This window comes from Hylobates moloch, unplaced genomic scaffold (assembly GCF_009828535.3).
Source record: "Hylobates moloch isolate HMO894 unplaced genomic scaffold, HMol_V3 SCAFFOLD_8, whole genome shotgun sequence".
Classification (NCBI taxonomy): domain Eukaryota; kingdom Metazoa; phylum Chordata; class Mammalia; order Primates; family Hylobatidae; genus Hylobates; species Hylobates moloch.
In genome coordinates this window covers 8,211,692-8,230,673 of record NW_026652283.1, presented here as the reverse complement: position 1 = coordinate 8,230,673, position 18,982 = coordinate 8,211,692, and the positions used below count along the sequence as shown (strand labels likewise).

The following is an 18,982-nucleotide window of genomic DNA, read 5'->3' as shown; positions in this document are numbered from 1 at the left end:
TGCTCTGAGTCCACCCACCTTTTGGGCACAGCAATGAGCTGTGGGTCTTCTCCACCAGGACTCCCTCAGGCTGGCATGAAGAGAGACACAGATAAAAACAACAAAGATGAATGTAAGGAGGGATGGCACTAAAGGAAAGAGAAGGGAGGCCCCTCGCTGTGCCCCCAGGGCTTCCCTCAGAACTGCAAAGAAGAGCTTCTCATTGAAGCTCGGAAGAACTCTGTGTCAACCCAAGGATGGGCCCTTTCTGTAAAGTTCTTTCTGGGCAAGCGCTAGAGCCAAAGACACATTTAGGCAACTTCTAAGAGGCAAGATTGACAATGGCCTTCATGACGGGACGAAAAAGGCAGCTATTGATGAAGAAAGACATTTAATTAGGGAAACTAACATTCATTGAGTGCCTATGATGTGCCAGGTTTTAGGTGCTTTCATAGGCCATGGGTGTGGATTAGGCAAATGTTCAAGGGGCCAGGGAACGAGAAAGTTGAGGCTGCGTGGTTGGACTGGAGTACGGTTGCTGTGAGAGACTCACAGCAAGACGAGATGCTGAGCATCCCTCGGTTGGTTTCCGTCTCTACCTCTGAAGAAAACTCACTTTGACGAGAACTGGCTTGATGAGCGTGTCACTCCGGCCCTTTTGGGGAACAAACCCCTTCTGGCCCCCACATGGTTCATTGCTGTCCAGAATCTTTGTACTAATAGTAAAGTTAATGTGACCTGAGAGAAAGAAGGAGAAGGGAAGCCATTAGCCCTATTGCCAGAGGTACCAGTGAGGTCCATTCCCATTTGGATCAGCATTTCTGAAACTTTAATGGGGATCTTGCAACAGTGCAAACTCTGGTGCCACAGACCTGGGGTGGGGCCCATATTCTGCATTTCTAACAAGCTCCCAGATAATGCCAGAGAGGCCAGTCCAGTGTGGTAGGTAACCTCTAAGGGCCCTCAGAGATCCCTGCATCCTGATATTTACATCCCATTGAGTGTGGGCTGGATTGAGTGACTCACTTCTGTTAAAGAGAACAGGGCGAAAGTAATGACTCTACTGAGATTAGGTTACAAAAAAGACTACAGCTTCCATCTTGGGCACACCCCTTTTCTCAAACTGCTTGCTCTGGGTAAGACAGCTGTTGTGTGACAAGGCAGCCCAGCAGAGAGATTCATGTGATGAGATACTGAGTGAGGCCCCTAGCCAAAAGCTGAGGTCAAGAACTGTGTCCTTCAGTCTAGCAGCCTGTGAGGATCAGAGACTTTGGGATGAGCTTGAAAAATCAATCCTCTCCTAGTCGAGTCTTCAGATGAAACCACAGCCCTGACTGACAGCTTGATTGCAACCTCATGAGATACCTTGAGCCAGAGGTACCCAGCTAAGCTGCACCCAGATTAATGACCCATAGAATCTGTTTGATAATAAATGTTTGTCCTTTTAAGACACTTAAGTTTTACGATAATTTGTCAAGCAGCATGAGATAACTCATACATATGAAAATCAAACTTTGAGTTGCAAAGATTTAATCTGTGAGTGACTGACATCCCATAGGGTTGGGGGTGAGGATTAAATGAGTTAAAGGTGCGGTGACTCATTCTTGTAATCCCAGTACTTTGGGAGGGTGGGGCAGGAGAATCACTTGAACCCAGGAGTTTGAGAGCAGCCTGGGCAACAAAGCAAGACCCGTTCTCTGCCAACTGAATTAGCCAGGCATGGTGGTGGCATGAACCTAAAGTACCAGCTACTCTGGAGGCGTAGGTGAGAGGATCGCTTGAGCCTGGGAGGTTGAGGCTGCAATGAGCAATGACCACACCACTGTATTCCAGCTTAGGTGACAGAATAAGATCTTGTCTCTCTAAAAAAAAATAGAAGGCCAGGCGCAGTGTCTCACGACTGTAATCCCAGCATTTTGGGAGGCTGAGGCAGGCAGGTCACCTGAGGTCAAGAGTTAGAGACCAGCCTGGCCAACATGGCAAAACCCCACCTCTACTAAAAATACAAAAATTAGCTGCGTGGGGTGGCATGTGACTGTAATCCCAGCTACTTGGGAGGCTTGGCAGGAGAATCACTTGAACCCAGGAGGTGGAGGTTGCAGTAAGCCCAGATTGCACCACTGCACTCCAGCCTGGGCAACAGAGTAAGACTTCCTCTCAAAAATAAATAAATGAAATAAAAATTAATTAATCAATCAATTTAATGAGTTAATATACGTAAAGCAGTTAGAATAGTGCCTGGCCCAGGGACTCTTATAGTAAGTCCTTGATTTGTTACATGACCATGTATCCTTGTCCAGCTATAAATATTAAAAGCTCTCCCTTTCACACTCAAAATATTCCGGTTTGAATAAATTTGGTCACCTATCAAAGAGTGCTTGTGTATTGACTTATAACAGCCTTAGGAGGGAGAGAAATAGAGGTAAATAAAACAAAGAGGGAGGAGGAAGCAAAGCAGATGTGGCAGAGGAAAAGACTGAGTGCTCAGTCACTGGTCTTCTGCTGCAGGCTTTCCTTGCCCATCTACCACTTCCCTCTCTTACCCAATTTGACAGCTGTGATGTTCCAGTGGTAGGTTTTTGCTTCATTAGCACAGAGACAACTGGAGGTCTGAGAATCTGCCCATGATTCTAGCTGGTACTCATGCGATTTAGCCAGGTCAGTCTGAACCTACGGAGGATGTTTAAGAGACAAAGGGTACAAATAAAGGAGGTAGCGCATAGAGGCCTGGGGAAACCCAGGGGCCGAGACACCAATATCTCCTCTCTTTCCCAGGGAAAATTGGGATGCTTCCAATTTAGAGACAAACTTATGGGGGAGGTGTGATTCCAGGGCTGACACCTGATTCCTGTATCCCCAGCTCTCACCCTGATGCAATCCTTTAGGTAATTGAAGATGGTGGCAGTAAGACGAAAGGATTCCCCACGGACTGCTGAGTAAGGGAGAGTCAGGTCAACAAAAAATGGCTTGAAAGCAGTTAGTCCAACAGTGGGTGAAAGCCCAAAGCCTCTTGACTGGGAAGTGCAGAAACTCATCGCCTTCCACTCGGTGATGGCGTCAGGAACTGTGACGTGGACTGCCTCCTTCCCTGAGTTACTGTGAGAACACAAGGACCCACGTGAGGCAGAGGTAGCGTGGGGCAAGGAGAACATTTGTGAATTAAGCCACAAATTCAGTGGGCTGTGCTGGCTCACACTTGTAATCCCAGCTCTTTGAGAGGCTGAGGTGAGCAGATAGCTTCAGCCCAGCAGCTTGAGGCCAGCCTGGGAAACATAGCAAGACCCTATTTCTACCAAAAATTTAAAAATTAGGCCGGGCGCGGTGGCTCACGCTTGTAATCCCAGCACTTTGGGAGGCCGAGGCGGGCGGATCACGAGGTCAGGAGATCGAGACCACGGTGAAACCCTGTCTCTACTAAAAATACAAAAAATTAGCCGGGCGTTGTGGCGGGCACCTGTAGTCCCAGCTACTCGGGGAGGCTGAGGCAGGAGAATGGCGTGAACCCGGGAGGCGGAGCTTGCAGTGAGCCGAGATTGTGCCACTGCACTCCAGCCTGGGCGACAGAGCAAGACTCCGTCTCAAAAAAATAAATAAATAAAATAAAAATAATAAAAAATTAAAAAATAAAAATTAGCCAGGTGTGGTGGTACATGCCTGTAGTCCCAGCTACTTAGGAGGCTGAGGCAGGAGGATTGCTTGAGCCCAGGAGTTTGAGGCTGCAGTGAGCTATGATTGCACCACTGCACTCCAGCCTGGGTGACAGGGCAAGACCCTGTCCAAAAAAAAAAAAAAGCTACAAATTCATCTGCAGAAGTAAAATTGTTATTGTTATTGTGTAGGGAGAAGTAAAGAGGCAACTGAACAGGTGAGTCTCAGTGTGAATCCTCTGGTGAGTGAGGCTGCCCTCATATGGAGGAGGGGGACTATGGTGGGGAGTCAGGGGTGAGCATCTCTGTGCAAGCACATCTGACAGAGAGGCTGGTGTCCTCTGAGTCTGAGGATGCGTGTCCTCAGGGCTTGTCAAAATGGACATGCAAGCAGTGGGCAAAAATTGATGTCAATATGTACCTTTAAATGTGTATGGTTCTGTAGTGAGAACACAGGGCCTGCAATGTGTGAGTGTGGAATTGTGTGGATTTGTTTTGCGTGGTTGTATATGAATGCATAAGAATTCAGGTAGGCCGGGCGCGGTGGCTCACACCTGTAATCCCAACACTTTGGGAGGCTGAGGCGGGTGGATCACTTGAGGCCAGGAGTTCGAGACTAGCCTGGCCAACATAGCAAAACCCTGCCTCTACTAAAAATACAAAAATTAGCCAGGTGTGGTGGCATGCGCCTATAGTCCCAGCTACTTGGGAGGCTGAGGCACAAGAATTGCTTGAACCTAGGAGGTTCAGGCCTACAGTGAGCCAAAATTGTGCCACTGCACTCCAGCCTAGGTGACAGAGCAAGACTCTGTCTCAAAAAAAAAAAAAAAAAAAGAATTCAGGAAAACAAATAAATTCCCACACCCCATCAAGCTTTCTTTGCTTAAGACTTAGATCCATTAGGAATGCGTCTGATTCTGAGTTTTCTACAGGCTCTACATTGTAGAATCTTACTGTTTTTTTCTGGGTTTGTTATTGTTGTTGTTGTTGTTGTTGTTGTTGTTTTTGAGAAGGGTTTTGCTCTGTCACCCAGGCAGGAGTGCAGTGATGTGATCTTGCTTCACTGCAGCCTCCACCTCCCAGACTCAAGTGATCCTTCCACCTCAGCCTCCCAAGTAGGACACAACTACCACCTGGCTAATTTTTTTTATTTCTTTTGTAGAGACAGAAGCTCATTATGTTGCCCAGGCTGGTCTTGAACTCCTGGTCTCAAGTGATCCTCCCTCCTCAGCCTCCCAAAGTGCTGGGATTACAGGCGTGAGCCATGCACCTGGCTCTTTACTGTACTTCTGAGTCATCACTTACCCAATAGGAAACAGATCCCAGAGCCAAGTCTCTGGGAAGTACTGGCGGACCTGAGAATCCTCTGCTCGACGTGAAGAAGTTGATGACTCAAAAGCCACTGGATGACCACCACCTGCTGATGACATTGAGAATATGAAAACTTTAGGAAACAGGAGACTTCTTGCTGTGACATAAATTGGGATGGAGGGATTACTAGAAAGAATCTAGAGGGAAGCAGAGAACATCCAGTCAGAGGCAAGGAGGAAGGACCAAAGAGGAACTGACTAGTCACAAAGGCCATCGAGGGAAGTGATAGCCAAGGAGGTTTGGCCAGGGAATGGATACATAAGCTTCAGCCTTCAAAAGCTCTCCCCAGAGACAGAACCCTTGGGAAACTGTCCTGCGTCTGTGACCCACAACCCATTAGCATTCTCGGGCTAGAGGCTCAGTGCAAGAACAGGAGGCAAAGAGGAAATTTGCAGAGTTTCAGGACTGTTAACATCTCAGAGAATCCACAGACCACAGAGGTGCTTACCACCCATAGCAGTGCTGTATTCTGGAGATCTGTGACTGCAATCTACTGGCTTCTTGATTTTGGCATTGGACAGTATTTTCAGACCCATGTCCTGATAGGCATCAGAGAAATAAGTATTGAGGTGGTCCCTTCCCCAACTGCAAGGGCTACTGCCCAGGAATTCCACCATCAAAGAGTTGAAACAAAACATTCTTTTTGAATTAATGGTGAACCTGGGTATTCTTACCTGAAACTTAGCCACTGAGACTGGTTGGCTTTTGTTCCAGCTAGCATGAAAGGCTTTCAGTTAAACTTATTTCATCATTACATACATTTAATCGTTCTTCCAAATATTATTCACTGTGTCCTTATTATTTGACTTACACTCTGAACGTGCTGAGGGTAGGGACCATATCAGCGTACACAATTCAACAAAAATACAATGAGCATTATGAGGGGTCAGGCATTAGAGAGAATACAAAGATGAACAAGACCTAGTTCCTGACCTCAGGCACCTCCTGGTCAGACTTGGGTCACACAGCCTCCCAAATCCTGCTCATAGAATAGGTGCAAATTATTTTTTATAATAATGATAAGAGACCTCTTGTCTACCTTCCCTAATTTTCCCTCCTGATTGATCTCATGAAAATTAGTGTCTGGGGACAACAAAAAGAGGAAGACTAGGTCTATACTCTCTCACAGTGGTTCTCTTCAATGCAATTGGACATCTTCTTCAAGCATAAAGGTCAACAGAGGCGACCTTACACGTCAGAAGCTTCTTTCAAGATTTTGTTCCCATCAGTGCCCATATGAGTCTCTCTGCTTTCTTAAATATGAACTTTCGTTTGCCCCTTCCCACCACCATCTTTCCCATAAGAACAAAATGGGTAAGAAGACCTACCCGGAAAAAGCTGAAAAGGTCCGCGCCTTCAGAGAACCAGGGCCTCCAGATAACGGAATGCTGGCTCGAATGCCCTTGGGGCACTGGGTCAATGAGGGGCTGAGGAAAGTCCCATGGGCCAGACACTGGACACTGATCATACTCAGCCACTTGATAGGGGTAGTGACCATACCAGAACGGAAACATCCCATAGACCTGGGACAAGAGGGGGAAAGAAATAAAGCATTGATATAGTGACATCAGTTGAGAAACCTCTCAGATTCTGGTGCTCAGTTCACTACTCCTGCATCATTTCTCTTTATTACTCCAGAATTATTTTTATATTTATTCTGTCATAATTACCTTTCTCACTTTCTAAAACTTTAACCTCTATCTCACCTATTTTTTCATAATCCTATCCCGTATTTCATTCTTTCTCCTTTTTTTTTTTTTGAGACGGAGTCTTGCTCTGTCACCCAGGTTGGAGTGCAGTGGGATGATCTCGGCTCACTGCAACCTCTGCCCACCAGGTTGAAGCAATTCTCCTGCCTCAGCCTCCTGAGTAGTTGGGATTACAGGCGCCGGCCACCACGCCCAGCTAATTTTTGTATTTTTAGTAGAAACGGGGTTTCACCATGTTGGTCAGGCTGGTCTTGAACCCCAGACCTCAGGTGATCCGCCCGCCTCGGTCTCCTAAAGTTCTGGGATTACAGGCTCATTCTCCTTTTTTGTCTCTGCATTCATACTAACCATGCCCTTCTGTTACCCTTTCTTTGTTTGTTTTTGTTTTTTGTTTTTTTTTGAGACGGAGTTTCGCTCTTGTTGCCCAGGCTGGAGGGCAATGACGTGATCTCGGCTCACTGCAATCTCCACCTCCCGGGTTCAAGTAATTCTCCTGCTTCAGCCTCCCCAGGATTACAGGCATGCACCACCACGCCCGGTTAATTTTTTTTTTTTTTTTTGGATTTTTAGTAGAGACAGAGTTTCTCCATGTTGGTCAGGCTGGTCTCGAACTCCCGACCTCAGGTGATCTGCCCGCCTCACCCTCACAAAGTGGTGGGATTACAGGCGTGAGCCACTGCGCCCAGCCCTCTTACCCTTTCTAACTTCATTTTTACACCAGCCTTTTTATCACCTTATGGCAGAGCATGGAAATAAGCTTCCCTAAGACTTTCTCTCCCCTGCCTGAAACCTACCTCTTAATTGTCTTCTCCATCAACTCCCTCCTCCCACTCTGTCAGCAGACAGTTACTCACAGAGCGGTTGCTCAGCTCTCTCTCTGGCCTAAGCAGTAAGACACTCGAATCCACCGCCCGGAGGGCACACAGGGATCCGGGAGCTGCCTGCAGCTGTAGCTCCACTTCTGCTCCTGGAAGCTGCTGGGAGGGGGAGAAGCCAAGGGAAGCCTGGGGAAGGGAAAGGTATAACTTGGGGATCAGGTCAGCCTGGAAAGGAGGGGAAACAACATAATTTGGGTCATCAGCAAATATGTCCCAGCTATGACATCCAACCCATTCTTTCACTTTTGTACTTATCTTTTTTTGTAAAGTCTAGCTCTTCAGCACTTGTACGCCATGTTAGAGTTGGGAAACGTGAGCAGCACAGTAGAAGGATAGAGAAAGTTTAGAAGACAAAAAGTAGAGAGAACATGTGGAATAACTATATAGAACATGTGGCTTCCCAGTATGGCTCTTTTTTATTTTTTATTTTTTTAAATAGAGACAGGGTCACGCCTGTAATCCCAGCACATTGAGAGGCCAAGGCAGGTGGACGACCTGCGGTCAGGAGTTCAAGACCCGCCTCGCTAACATGGTGAAACCCCGTCTCTACTAAAAATACAAAAAAAAAAAAAAAAAATAGCCAAGCATGGTGGTGCATACATGTAATCCCAGCTACTCGGGAGTCTGAGGCAAGAGAATCACTTGAACCCAGGAGGCAGAGGTTGCAGTGAGCCGAGATCGCACCATTGCACCCCAGCCTGGGCAACAAGAACAAAACTCTCTCTCTCAAAAAAAAAAAAAGCTCTTCAGCCTTGAACTCCTGCGCTCAAGTGATACTCCTGCTTCAGCCTTCTGACTAGCTGGGACTACAGGTATGCATCACCACACCCGGCTAATTTTTTTTTTTCTTTTTTTTTTTTTGAAGACAGAGTCTCACTCTGTCACTCAGGCTGGAGTGTAATGGCGTGATCTTTGCTCACTGCAACCTCCGTCTCCTGGGTTCATGCAATTCTCCTGCCTCAGCCTCCCAAGTAGCTGGGACAGCAGGCACCCGCCACCATGCTTGGCTAATTTTTGTATTTTTAGTAGAGACGGGATTTCACCATGTTGGCCAGGCTAGTCTTGAATTCCTGACATCAGGTGATCCAACCACCTCGGCCTCCCAAAGTGCTGCACACCCAGCTAATTAAAAAAAATTTTTGTACAGACAGGATCTTGCTATGTTGTCCAGGCTGGTCTTGAACCCTTGGCCTAAAGAAATCCCTCTGCCTTGGCCTTCCAAAGCACTGGGATTATAGGAGTGAGCCACTGTACCTCAGCCAGCATGACTTTTTAAAAGAAAAAGTAGGAGAGAGATGGATTTCAACACAAACCCCAAACACTAAAGATATAAATATAATACAACATCCAATGTCAACATTATCTTCTTTCCCTGACCTGTCTTGTCTCCAACCCCAGCACACACAAGATCTTTCTCTATGCCCAACTTTTGTCTTCACCCTTCTCCGCTATCATTTTACCTGATTGTCAAAGCACATCTCTACTGAGAACTGAATTTTGTCAGCTACAACACCTCCACTGGGGAAAATGGCATAGATCACCAGGGAAGGATCAGGGGCCAGTCTCGAAGTGAAGGTCAGTGAGAGAGAGAAGGAGCCTTTCAGTCCTGAAAGAGAAGAGGGAATATACAGGAAAATCAGAATGCACGTTCACCTACCAACGGCATCTAACTGTATGTACTTTTCATTGAGCCAGTGCAGGCACCAGGTTGCAAGTTACTTCTCGTTTTTCTCCTCTCCTGTGATGACTGTTAGTGCTCCAATTCCATTGCTTCTGTGTATAAGAATTGTTTTCTGGAATTTAAAAATATCCTGCTTGCTTCCAGGAAAAGCATGTACACTCACCTTCCTTCTTAGGGTTCAGGTGTTTCTGCCCCTCCATCACCAAACTTCCTTTCCCTATTAACTAAAGAAGAAAAGAAAAGAATCAACTGCACAGAAGTTATGGTAATTTCACCTTGGACCAACTTCTAGAGCATCTCTGCATCCCTTCATGAGGAGAGGTTCCTTTCACAGTTCAGATCCTGGGTCAATACCTCACCCAGCATCCACTAGCTTGACAAATGCAGGATGCTGCCAACGGGTCCTGGTGGCTCCTCCTGCAGTTGGAGGTCTGGCTGGGAACCACGCAGGTGGATGGGAGGAGTCTGACAGCATAGAAATTGTTTCTCACCGTAGATAACTGTCTGCCATTTCTTGAAGATCTCCAAATTTTATTTTCTTATAATCCTTGTAACATAAAGTCAGCAAAAATCTATCCTCATAAGTGTTTTTTAATTACAGTTCAATTTAAAATTCAGTGGAAATAATTTCATCCTAAACCACCCTGAGCCCTTCTGACATTGAACCCTCTAGAGGAGAAATCTCCTCTTCTAACTCCCCCTTCCTGTCCACTCTCATTTGAACAGAACTCAGTGGTCTTGTTTGTAAGCAGGCTCTCGTCTCCTGCTCCCGCAAGGCTCATGGGTTGGGTCCTCGGACGCCTGCCCGGCATTAGCCATTCCACGTGGCTCGGCCCCAACTTCACTTTTCTCCTACACCTCCCCACACTTCGGTCCTGAAGACAGAGCCCACATTATCACCTGGACTTGTTATTTTCCACCTATCTTTTCTCTTTTCGTTGTATTAGGATGATTTTTTTTTTTTTCACTTAATGACAACACTGAAACCATAGAAGCTACTGCAATCAATGATCCAGAGGGGAGAAAGTCTCTCATAGACTGAGAGGAGGATAAGGGAACAAAGAGGATCTGAGCCATCAAATCTGAGGTTTCCATTCTACTTCCTGACTGTCACCAAGGTGACAGGAAAGCTGCTTATCCTTATACATTGCTTTCAGGCTACCAAGTTAGGATTTTATTTCCCCACTGAGGCTGCTATCGATGTGAATTTAACCCCATATCATCTATTTGATAATATTGACCAATGGAACACAGAATGAAATGTATCCTGGCTGGGCGCAGTGGCTCACGCCTGCAGTCCCAGCACTTTGGGAGGCCAAGGTGGGCGGATCACCTGAGGTCAGGAGTTCAAGACCAGCCTGGCCAACATGGAGAAACCCTGTCTCATATAAATTTAAAAAAAAAAGAAAAAAAAAAGTATCCTGAGTTCCATGCCCTCCCCACTGTCCCTCCCAACCACCCGGTTGTTGTTGGGTTTTTTTTGTTTTTTGTTTTTTGGTCCTGGCCAGCACTATTTTCTCAGGTAATTCCTCATTTTATTTTCCCACACAATTTTCCTGTGTTCCTGCTCAGAATCTCTTTTTTCCCCCAGTGTTTTCCATCTCTTACACCTATACTGGGACATGCAGTATCTCACAGACACATGCGAATATTGAATACTTGAAATGTGCTCAGTCCAAACTGAGATACGCTTTAAGCGTAAAATACATACTGAGTTTCAAAGACTCAGTTGAAACAAGAATGTAAAATATCTATTAAAACTTTTTATATGGCTTTCATGTTAACATGTTAATATTTTGGATATAATGGGTTAAATAAAAAATACATTTAAAATTAATGTCAACTACTCTTTTACTTTTTTAGTGTGGCTTTAAAATTGTTTTTAATTAGGTATGCATCTGCAGTTCGCATAGCCTAGGTACCCCCTCTGGCTGACTCTTCTCATTCTCTTTCCTTCCCAGCATACTCTCACCCATGCCCGTTTCCCAGTCTCACATAGTAGGAGAAGCCGATCTCTTGGTCAGGGCTTGCATCGGCCGGGTCGATGTAATAATCCACCAGCACTTCCTGGGGCTGGCCACATTTCAAGGGGCCATTTAGCCGGTGGATGCCAAGGAAGCTGCGGGTTGTGCTGTAGAAGGGTCGCAGGTGCAGGTAGGCATTTTGGTAGTAACGTGGCACTTGTTCCGGATTATATACTAAGTCTTCCATTTGAAACTTTCCCTGAGAGTAAAAGAGAGAGAGAGAATTTTAGCATGTGCCCCAACCATAGAAACCCCACAGACTTGTTACGGTTTTCAAATAGAGCGCTTTCTCTCAAATCTTCACTGCCTGAGAATGACATGTGGGTATTTCATTAGCGGTCCAGCCAAGGATGGATAAAGAACTCATAAACAGAGTTGTGTACAGCAATATTTTGGTATGTAGGAGAGGGACGGAAGGGCTGAATTATAGTTACTAAGTGAGGGGAAATTGTGGGTGATGTATCTTTACAGATATTCCTGGGATAGATGAACATGACTTAGATTATATAGAAATCAAAGATTATATTTCAGGGATAAGAAAACTAGGTACAGAAGACACTAAGATTGAAAAGTAACTATTTCTGGGTAACTGAGTCATGCCTAGAGTAAAGAAATAGTCAAATTAGCCACAAGGCAAGTAGGTGTTTGCTTAATTCCTGTGGTTGAACAATCTCATTAATGGCTCCAATTCCTCACACACACCCCACCCCCTCTGAGATCAACATCATTTAGCATGTAGTCTTCCAGTACCCTCCTAGTCTGACTGTGGCCCCACTGTTTGATTTGTTGGGAATGGGGTGTTAACATATGCAACAGGGGCCGGGCGCGGTGGCTCACACCTGTAATCCCAGCACTTTGGGAGGCCAAGGCGGGTGGATCACGAGGTCAGGAGATGGAGACCATCCTGGTTAACACGGTGAAACCCCATCTCTACTAAAAATACAAAAAATTAGCCGGGCGTGGTGGCGGGCGCCTGTAGTCCCAGCTACTCAGGGAGGCTGAGGCAGGAGAATGGCATGAACCCGGGAGGCGGAGCTTGCAGTGAGCCGAGATCATGCCACTGCACTCCAGCCTGGGCGACAGAGCAAGACTCTGTCTCAAAAAAAAAAAAAAAAAAAAAAAAAAACATGCAATATACAGAGGTTTGGAAAAGCCCTGAACATCAGCTTTTGCACTTGCACCTCATCACTGCTGTAAGAATATACCTGGGATAGCTGGCTCCTGCATGAGAGGTATGTGGAGCACCAGCTTACAGCCAGCCGATCTGCAGACAGGTCTGGAAATCGAAATCAGCAGAGCTGCCTGACTGAATGTCCCAGATGCACAAGCAGTGAATGCTTTCTGTTGCATGATACTGAAGCTTTTAGCTGTTTGATAAGAAGCATTGTTGTGGCAGTTGATAATTGATACTTATAAGATATCTAGAATGTAGAGTTCTCTTGTTTGCTGTTTTTATTAAGTAATGAGGGGATGGGAAGGGGAAAGAGAAAGAAAAAGACTCTGAGTCACCTTTTCCTCTCTATTCTAACTTCATATATAGATAGGATCAGATAGAGATGGGGGTAAGTTAAAAGATGTATTAGTAGAAATAGTAGTTTTCATCTAAGTAAGGACTATTTATTTGATTGATATTAAAAACAGAAAGAATCTAAGGAAAACTTTTTGCCAGCTGGGGAGCAGGACTTGTGAGTGAGAGAGATATAATTCCAAGCAGAGGGGAGGATAAGAAACAGGAAAATTCTGAAGTTTTCCTTCAGGGAAGCCTTCCTTTCTAGGAAGCTGATCCTCTGGCCATGCTTACCTCCAGAGAAACGTCTGTCCCATTCCAATCGGATGTCTCCAACGTAAAGGGAGCCAGGCCATTGTTGTCAGTAACCAGGGTCTGGTTGAAGGTTCCATTTGTGCCATAAATCACCAGAAACACTAGATGGTTCTTGAGGAAGGAGTCATCATGGCCCCTAACTCTTATCTGAAGGATAAAGGTCATTAGGGATTAGAATTAGGTTTGGAGTAAGCTTCAGTATGAGGTAAAGTGAAATATTGGGTTGGTGCAAACTAATTGCGGTTTTTGGCTCTAAAAGTAATGACAGAATTTCTAAGAATACATTTCAGGGAAGAGTCCTGAAAAAGATAAATGTGATTCAAGCTTTTGAACTAGGATCTGTGAAGAACCAAAAAACAAACAGAAGTAAGAGCCCGGAGCAGAGCTAGATTTGCTCGGTGGCTAATGAAGCTCTAGGGCTCTTCATTTGCACAGCCTCCTTCAAAGGTTCTGTACATTGTTTTGCTTTCTTTTTTCTTTCTTTCCTTCCTTCCTTCTTTCCTTCCTTCCTTCCTTCCTCTTTTTTTTTTTTTTAGATGGAGTCTCAATCTGTCACGCAGGCTGGAGTGCAGTGGGACGAGCTCAGCTCACTGCAACCTCCACCTCCTGGGTTCAAGCGATTCTCCTGCCTCAGCCTCCCGAGTAGCTGGGACTATAGACCTGTGCCACCATACCCGGCTAATTTTTGTATTTTTAGTAGAGACGGGTTTTCACCATGTTGGTCAGGCTGGTCTCGAACTCCTGACCTCGTGATTCACCCGCCTCACCCTCCCAAAGTGCTGGGATTACAGGCGTGAGCCATTGCGCCAAGCCTATTTTGCTTTCTTTTTCTTAAAGAGAATCCCCTACCCTCCCAAATTGTGTAATTCTTAGGCTCTAAAAATAATTTGCACTCACCCTTGGTCTAGAGAAATGATAACTGAGGAATAAATGCATCTCTGTGTGTGCAATATTATTGTGTGGACCAGTTGTACAAGAAGTAAAGAAAGATAAGCTGAACAAGAGGGAAATTCAGTTAGATATCAGAAAGAAAACACTAACAAAGAAAATTTAATTATTTATTTATCTTTTTTTTTTTTGAGGCAGTCTCGCTCTGTCGCCCAGGCTGGAGTGCAGTGGCATGATCTTAGCTCACTGCACCCTCTGCTTCCTGTGTTCCAGCAACTCTCGTGCCTCAGACTCCCGAGTAGCTGGGATTATAGCCATGCGCCACCATGCCTGGCTAATTTTTGTTTCTTTAGTAGAGACAAGGTTTCGCCATGTTAGCCAGGCTGGTCTCGAACTCTTGGCCTCAAGTGATCTGCCCACCTCAGCCTCCCAAGGTGCTAGGACTGCAGACGTGAGCCACCATGCCCTGCCAGAAATTTTAAAATCTCGAAAGAAAATTGCTTGTCGGGCACAGTGGCTCATGCCTGTAATCCCAGCACTTTGGGAGGCCCAAGTGGACAGATCACCTGAGGTCGGGAGTTCGAGACCAGCCTGACCAACATGGAGAAACCCCATCTCTATTAAAAATACAAAATTAGCCAGGCATGGGGGCACATGCCTGTAATCCCAGCTACTCGGGAGGCTGAGACAGGAGAATCGCTTGAACCTGGGAGGTGGAGTTTGCAGTGAACAGAGATCGCACCATTGCACTCCAGGCTGGGCAACAAGAGCAAAACTCTGTCTCAAAACAAAACAAAACAAAAAAATAGAAAGAAAAACAAAATTGCTTAAAGAGCTATACATGGCTGTCAAGGAAAGTTTCATATTAACCTTGCCTAGATGCAGGAGACCAGGCTGGATGATTTCTCTAGAAACCCTGCAGCTCTTAAATATGAAGATTTAGACATTAGAAGATCAGCCCCTGGGCCAGGCGCGTTGGCTCACGCTTGTAATCCCAGCACTTCGGGAAGCCGAGGTGGGCGGATCACGAGGTCAGGAGATCGAGACCACGGTGAAACTCCGTCTCTACTAAAAATACAAAAAATTAGCCGGGCGTGGTGGCGGGCGCCTGTAGTCGCAGCTACTCGGAGAGGCTGAGGCAGGAGAATGGCCTGAACCCAGGAGGCGGAGCTTGCAGTGAGCCGAGATTGCGCCACTGCACTCCAGCCTGGGCGACAGAGCGAGATTCCGTCTCAAAAAAAAAAAAAAAAAAAAAAAGAAGATCAGCCCCTGACATTAGAAAGGCCCCTAAGGTGTCATTAATATTCAAGGTTCTATGGGATTAGGGGCAGCACAGCATAGGGAGTGGAGAGTGTATACCCCAGAGGCAGGCTTCCTGGATTTGGTCATAGTTCCCATCTATTTGCTAATAACCTTGGAAAAATCACTTAGCCTCTGTTGCCTGTCTCCTTATCCATAAAATGGGTCCAATATAGTGTCTGCCTCATTGCATTATTGTAAAGATTAAAGTGAATACACGTAATGTACTTGGAACAGCGCTAAGTTAGCTATGTGGCTATGGCTGCAGAAAGGAGGTAAAGTAGATGGTTATGCACTTTTTTGTCTATGCAGAGAAAAGTTTTAACATACCTTCCCACTGAAGGGGAAATTTGGATGGTAAAAATTGCTGGTGTCTTCAAAGGTCATTGATCCCATTTGTGGAGAAATGTAGACATTCTGAGTGGCATTGGCCTCCACGCCTGCAGAGGGAAACCAGATGTATAAAGATCTAGGCACCTGATATTCTCATCTTCATGTTCAATGTCAAGTCTCTGAGACAATGGTAGGCAGAGGGATGAAGTTTAATGTATTTCTGGCCAAAGATCCAAACCAACCTCACCTCCCCAATCTTTTGGAGAAGTATGTAGTATTTCTTCTTCTTTTTTTTTTTTTTGTGACGGAGTCTCGCTCTGTTGTCCAGGCTGGAGTGCAGTGGCACAATCTCGGCTCACTGCAAGCTCCACCTCCTGGGTTTACACCATTCTCCTGCCTCAGCCTCCCCCAGTAGCTGGGACTCCAGGCGCCCATCACCACGCCGGGCTAATTTTTTGTATTTTTAGTAGAGACAGGGTTTCACCGTGTTAGCCAGGATGGTGTCGATCTCCTGACCTCGTGATCTGCCTATCTCGGCCTCCCAAAGTGCTGGGATTACAGGCGTGAGCCACCGCGCCTGGCCCGTAGTATTTCTTATAGATGGCAAGATGGGATCTGGCATTTCCCCTTGACTATGAACTAGGAACAAGGTACACTCAAGAGGGTAGGTCTTGTATACTCGGAGTAAATCTGTCCCTGGGACCAGCCCTTTTTCTTTCTCTTTTCTTAATGAGCCAAGGAGTACCCTACTTACCTGTCCCTTCCTCCACAACAGTTGCCACAATATTGATTTGATGGCTGTATGCATATTCAATGAGGTCAAAGGTGGCCATGTCCACAGGTGCTGAGAAGCATCCTGTTTTGTCAGTCTAGTGAGGTGATGAGAGACAGGGATAGAGAGCAGATGAGGAATCTCATCTCTACGTCCATTTTATAACATTCTGTGAAGGAAATAATTTCTCATCTCCACACTTCAGTTTCTAATATAGAAAAACTCTCCTACAACACGAAGTATACACTCACACATAGATAATCATGAAATGACTTTGAAGCTCCAAGATTTGGGAAAGGGAAAAAGAAATGACTTCAAAACTGGAAAATTGTACCTTACAGGGGTTTAGGTAAATTTCTTGGTTCCAAGGCAGGCTCTAAAACACTCCCTGTTTAGGATAAAGATCCCTGCTTTGTTCTTTGGAACTGGGATGATAATTCTGGGAAACGCTTTCTACTTTGGGCTGTTTAGCTCTTTTCTAGATTGTTGCTTCCTTACTCTTTAGGACATGTGGATACGTCCTTTTTTTTTTTTTTTTTTGGTAGGGGAAGGGGACTGAGTCTTGCTTGCTCTGTCACCCAGGCTGGAGTGCAGTGGCACCATCTCAGCTCATTGCAACCTCTGCCTCCCGGGTACAAGTGATTCTCCTGTCTCAGCCTCCGAGTAGCTGGGATTTCAGGCGCACGCCACCATGCCCAGCTAATTTTTTGAATTTTTAATAGAGACGGGGTTTCACCATATTGGTCAGGCTGGTCTCAAACTCCTGACCTCGTGATCTGCCCATCTCGGCCTCCCAAAGTGCTGGGATGACAGGCGTGAGCCACCGTGCCCGGCTGATAGGTTCCTTTTTTACCTGTCATTTACTCACCTGTCCAGAGAGGTTCCTGCATTTGTCAGGTAGCTGTTCCCATTCCACCTCTCGATACCAGTAAGTATTTGCCTTCTGACACACGGATACCTGCACTGCCCCTAGCATGGGCTTGCCATAGGTGTACCTAACCAAGAAAAGCATAAGCAGTCAGAGTTGGGAAATTCCACTTGAGATCCAACTCTTCCCCTGAACACCACTTCTTCCCTCTCACACTCCAGCCTCTGAAAGAAAGCTCTGACAATCCAGGCTAGTGCGGTGGCTCATGCCTGTAATCCCAGCACTTTGGGAGGCTGAGGCAGGTGGATCACTTGAGGCCAGGGGTTCAAGACCAGCCTAGGAAACATGGCAAGATGCTGTCTTTACTAAAAATATAAAAATTTGCTGGGCATGGTGGCTCACACCTGTAATCCCAGCTTCTCTGGGAGGAAGAGGCAGGAGAATCACTTGAACCCAGGAGATGGAGGTTGCAGTGAGCCGAGATCTCCCCACTGCACTCCAGCCTGGGTGACAGAGTGAGACTCTGTCTCAAAAAAAAAAAAAAAAAAAGAGAAGAAGAAGAAGAAAGCAAGCTCTGACAATCCTACCTTTTCCTAGCTCTCTTCTCCTTCCCTACTTTACTCAGAGTCTTAGAGTAGACCCAATGCCACAATTAGCACCATACTAAGGACAGAAACAGTATCTTTCTTTCTCCTGATCCCTATTTATCTACGGGATTCAATATTGTATCTTGTAAAGACTAAAGCAATAATACTATCTGAGTGAGCAATAGAAAAAAACAGCAGAAACACAACTATAAAATATATTCCTGGCTGGGCGCGATGGCTCACGCCTGTAATCCAACACTTTGGGAGGTCAAGGTGGGCGGATCACCTGAGGTCAGGAGTCTGAGACCATCCTGGCCAACACGGCGAAACCCCATCTCTACTAAAAATACAAAAATTAGCCAGGCATGGTGGCACACGCCTGCGATCCCAGCTAATCTAGAGGTTGAGGCAGGAGAATCGCTTGAACCCACGAGGCGGAGGTTGCAGTGAGCCGAGATCACACGATTGCACTCCAGCCTGGACAACAAGAGTGAAACTTCATCTCAAAAAAAAAAAAGAACAAAAAAAAAGGTCTTGGATAAGCCATGACTCTGAATTACATAAAATACCCCAAGTTTTGGCTCACCCATAATCCCACATCCCATGTCATTCCCTCATCATGTCTCTCGATGCATCTTTAATCTCCACCAGATCCCAAGCTTCTGCTCTTACCTACAACAAATTTTTACTAAGAAAGATTCCTGCACCGTTGATAACTCCTTGGGTTCCACCACTTCCACCTTAAACTTCGGCAGCACTGAAGAGAGTAAAAGGAGAAATGGAAAAAGAATTGGAGGAGGACTCAGTCAGACAGGCAGTGAGAAGAGGGGTATAAACACAGTGAGAATTAAATTAACGGATCTAATGAAGGAGGCATTATTTAGGTAGCATGTTCCTGAAGTAATTAGCTGGTTCAGCATCGATTCAAAAATGAATAAATAATCCTTTCCCAGAGTAGATTTTACTCCAGCTTTGCTGATTTTTTTTTTTTTTTTTTTGATACACAGTCTGGCTCTGTCGCCCAGGCTGGAGTGCAGTGGCGCAATCTCAGCTCACTGCAAGCTCCGCCTCCTGGGTTCATGCCTTTCTCCTGCCTCAGCCTCCCGAGTAGCTGGGACTACAGG

The 18,982-nt window shown here is 45.8% G+C and overlaps 1 protein-coding gene across 1 annotated transcript in view; it reads right to left on the bottom strand.

Annotated features, from left to right (window-relative positions):
* LOC116472177 (alpha-2-macroglobulin-like protein 1) overlaps positions 1-18,982 on the bottom strand; it is a 63,595-nt gene that overhangs the window by 24,982 nt on the left and 19,631 nt on the right. Inside the window, exons 7-22 of the mRNA XM_032158977.3 lie at positions 18,531-18,615; positions 17,272-17,398; positions 16,386-16,500; positions 15,629-15,738; positions 13,091-13,258; positions 11,261-11,488; positions 9,429-9,489; positions 9,045-9,190; positions 7,561-7,710; positions 6,326-6,520; positions 5,446-5,536; positions 4,932-5,046; positions 2,847-3,075; positions 2,523-2,649; positions 596-717; positions 19-70 (exon numbers count right to left, since the gene is read on the bottom strand). Of these exons, the coding sequence (XP_032014868.1) occupies positions 19-70; positions 596-717; positions 2,523-2,649; positions 2,847-3,075; positions 4,932-5,046; positions 5,446-5,536; positions 6,326-6,520; positions 7,561-7,710; positions 9,045-9,190; positions 9,429-9,489; positions 11,261-11,488; positions 13,091-13,258; positions 15,629-15,738; positions 16,386-16,500; positions 17,272-17,398; positions 18,531-18,615 (2,121 nt within the window). The remainder of the gene's footprint in view (positions 1-18; positions 71-595; positions 718-2,522; positions 2,650-2,846; positions 3,076-4,931; positions 5,047-5,445; positions 5,537-6,325; positions 6,521-7,560; positions 7,711-9,044; positions 9,191-9,428; positions 9,490-11,260; positions 11,489-13,090; positions 13,259-15,628; positions 15,739-16,385; positions 16,501-17,271; positions 17,399-18,530; positions 18,616-18,982) is intronic.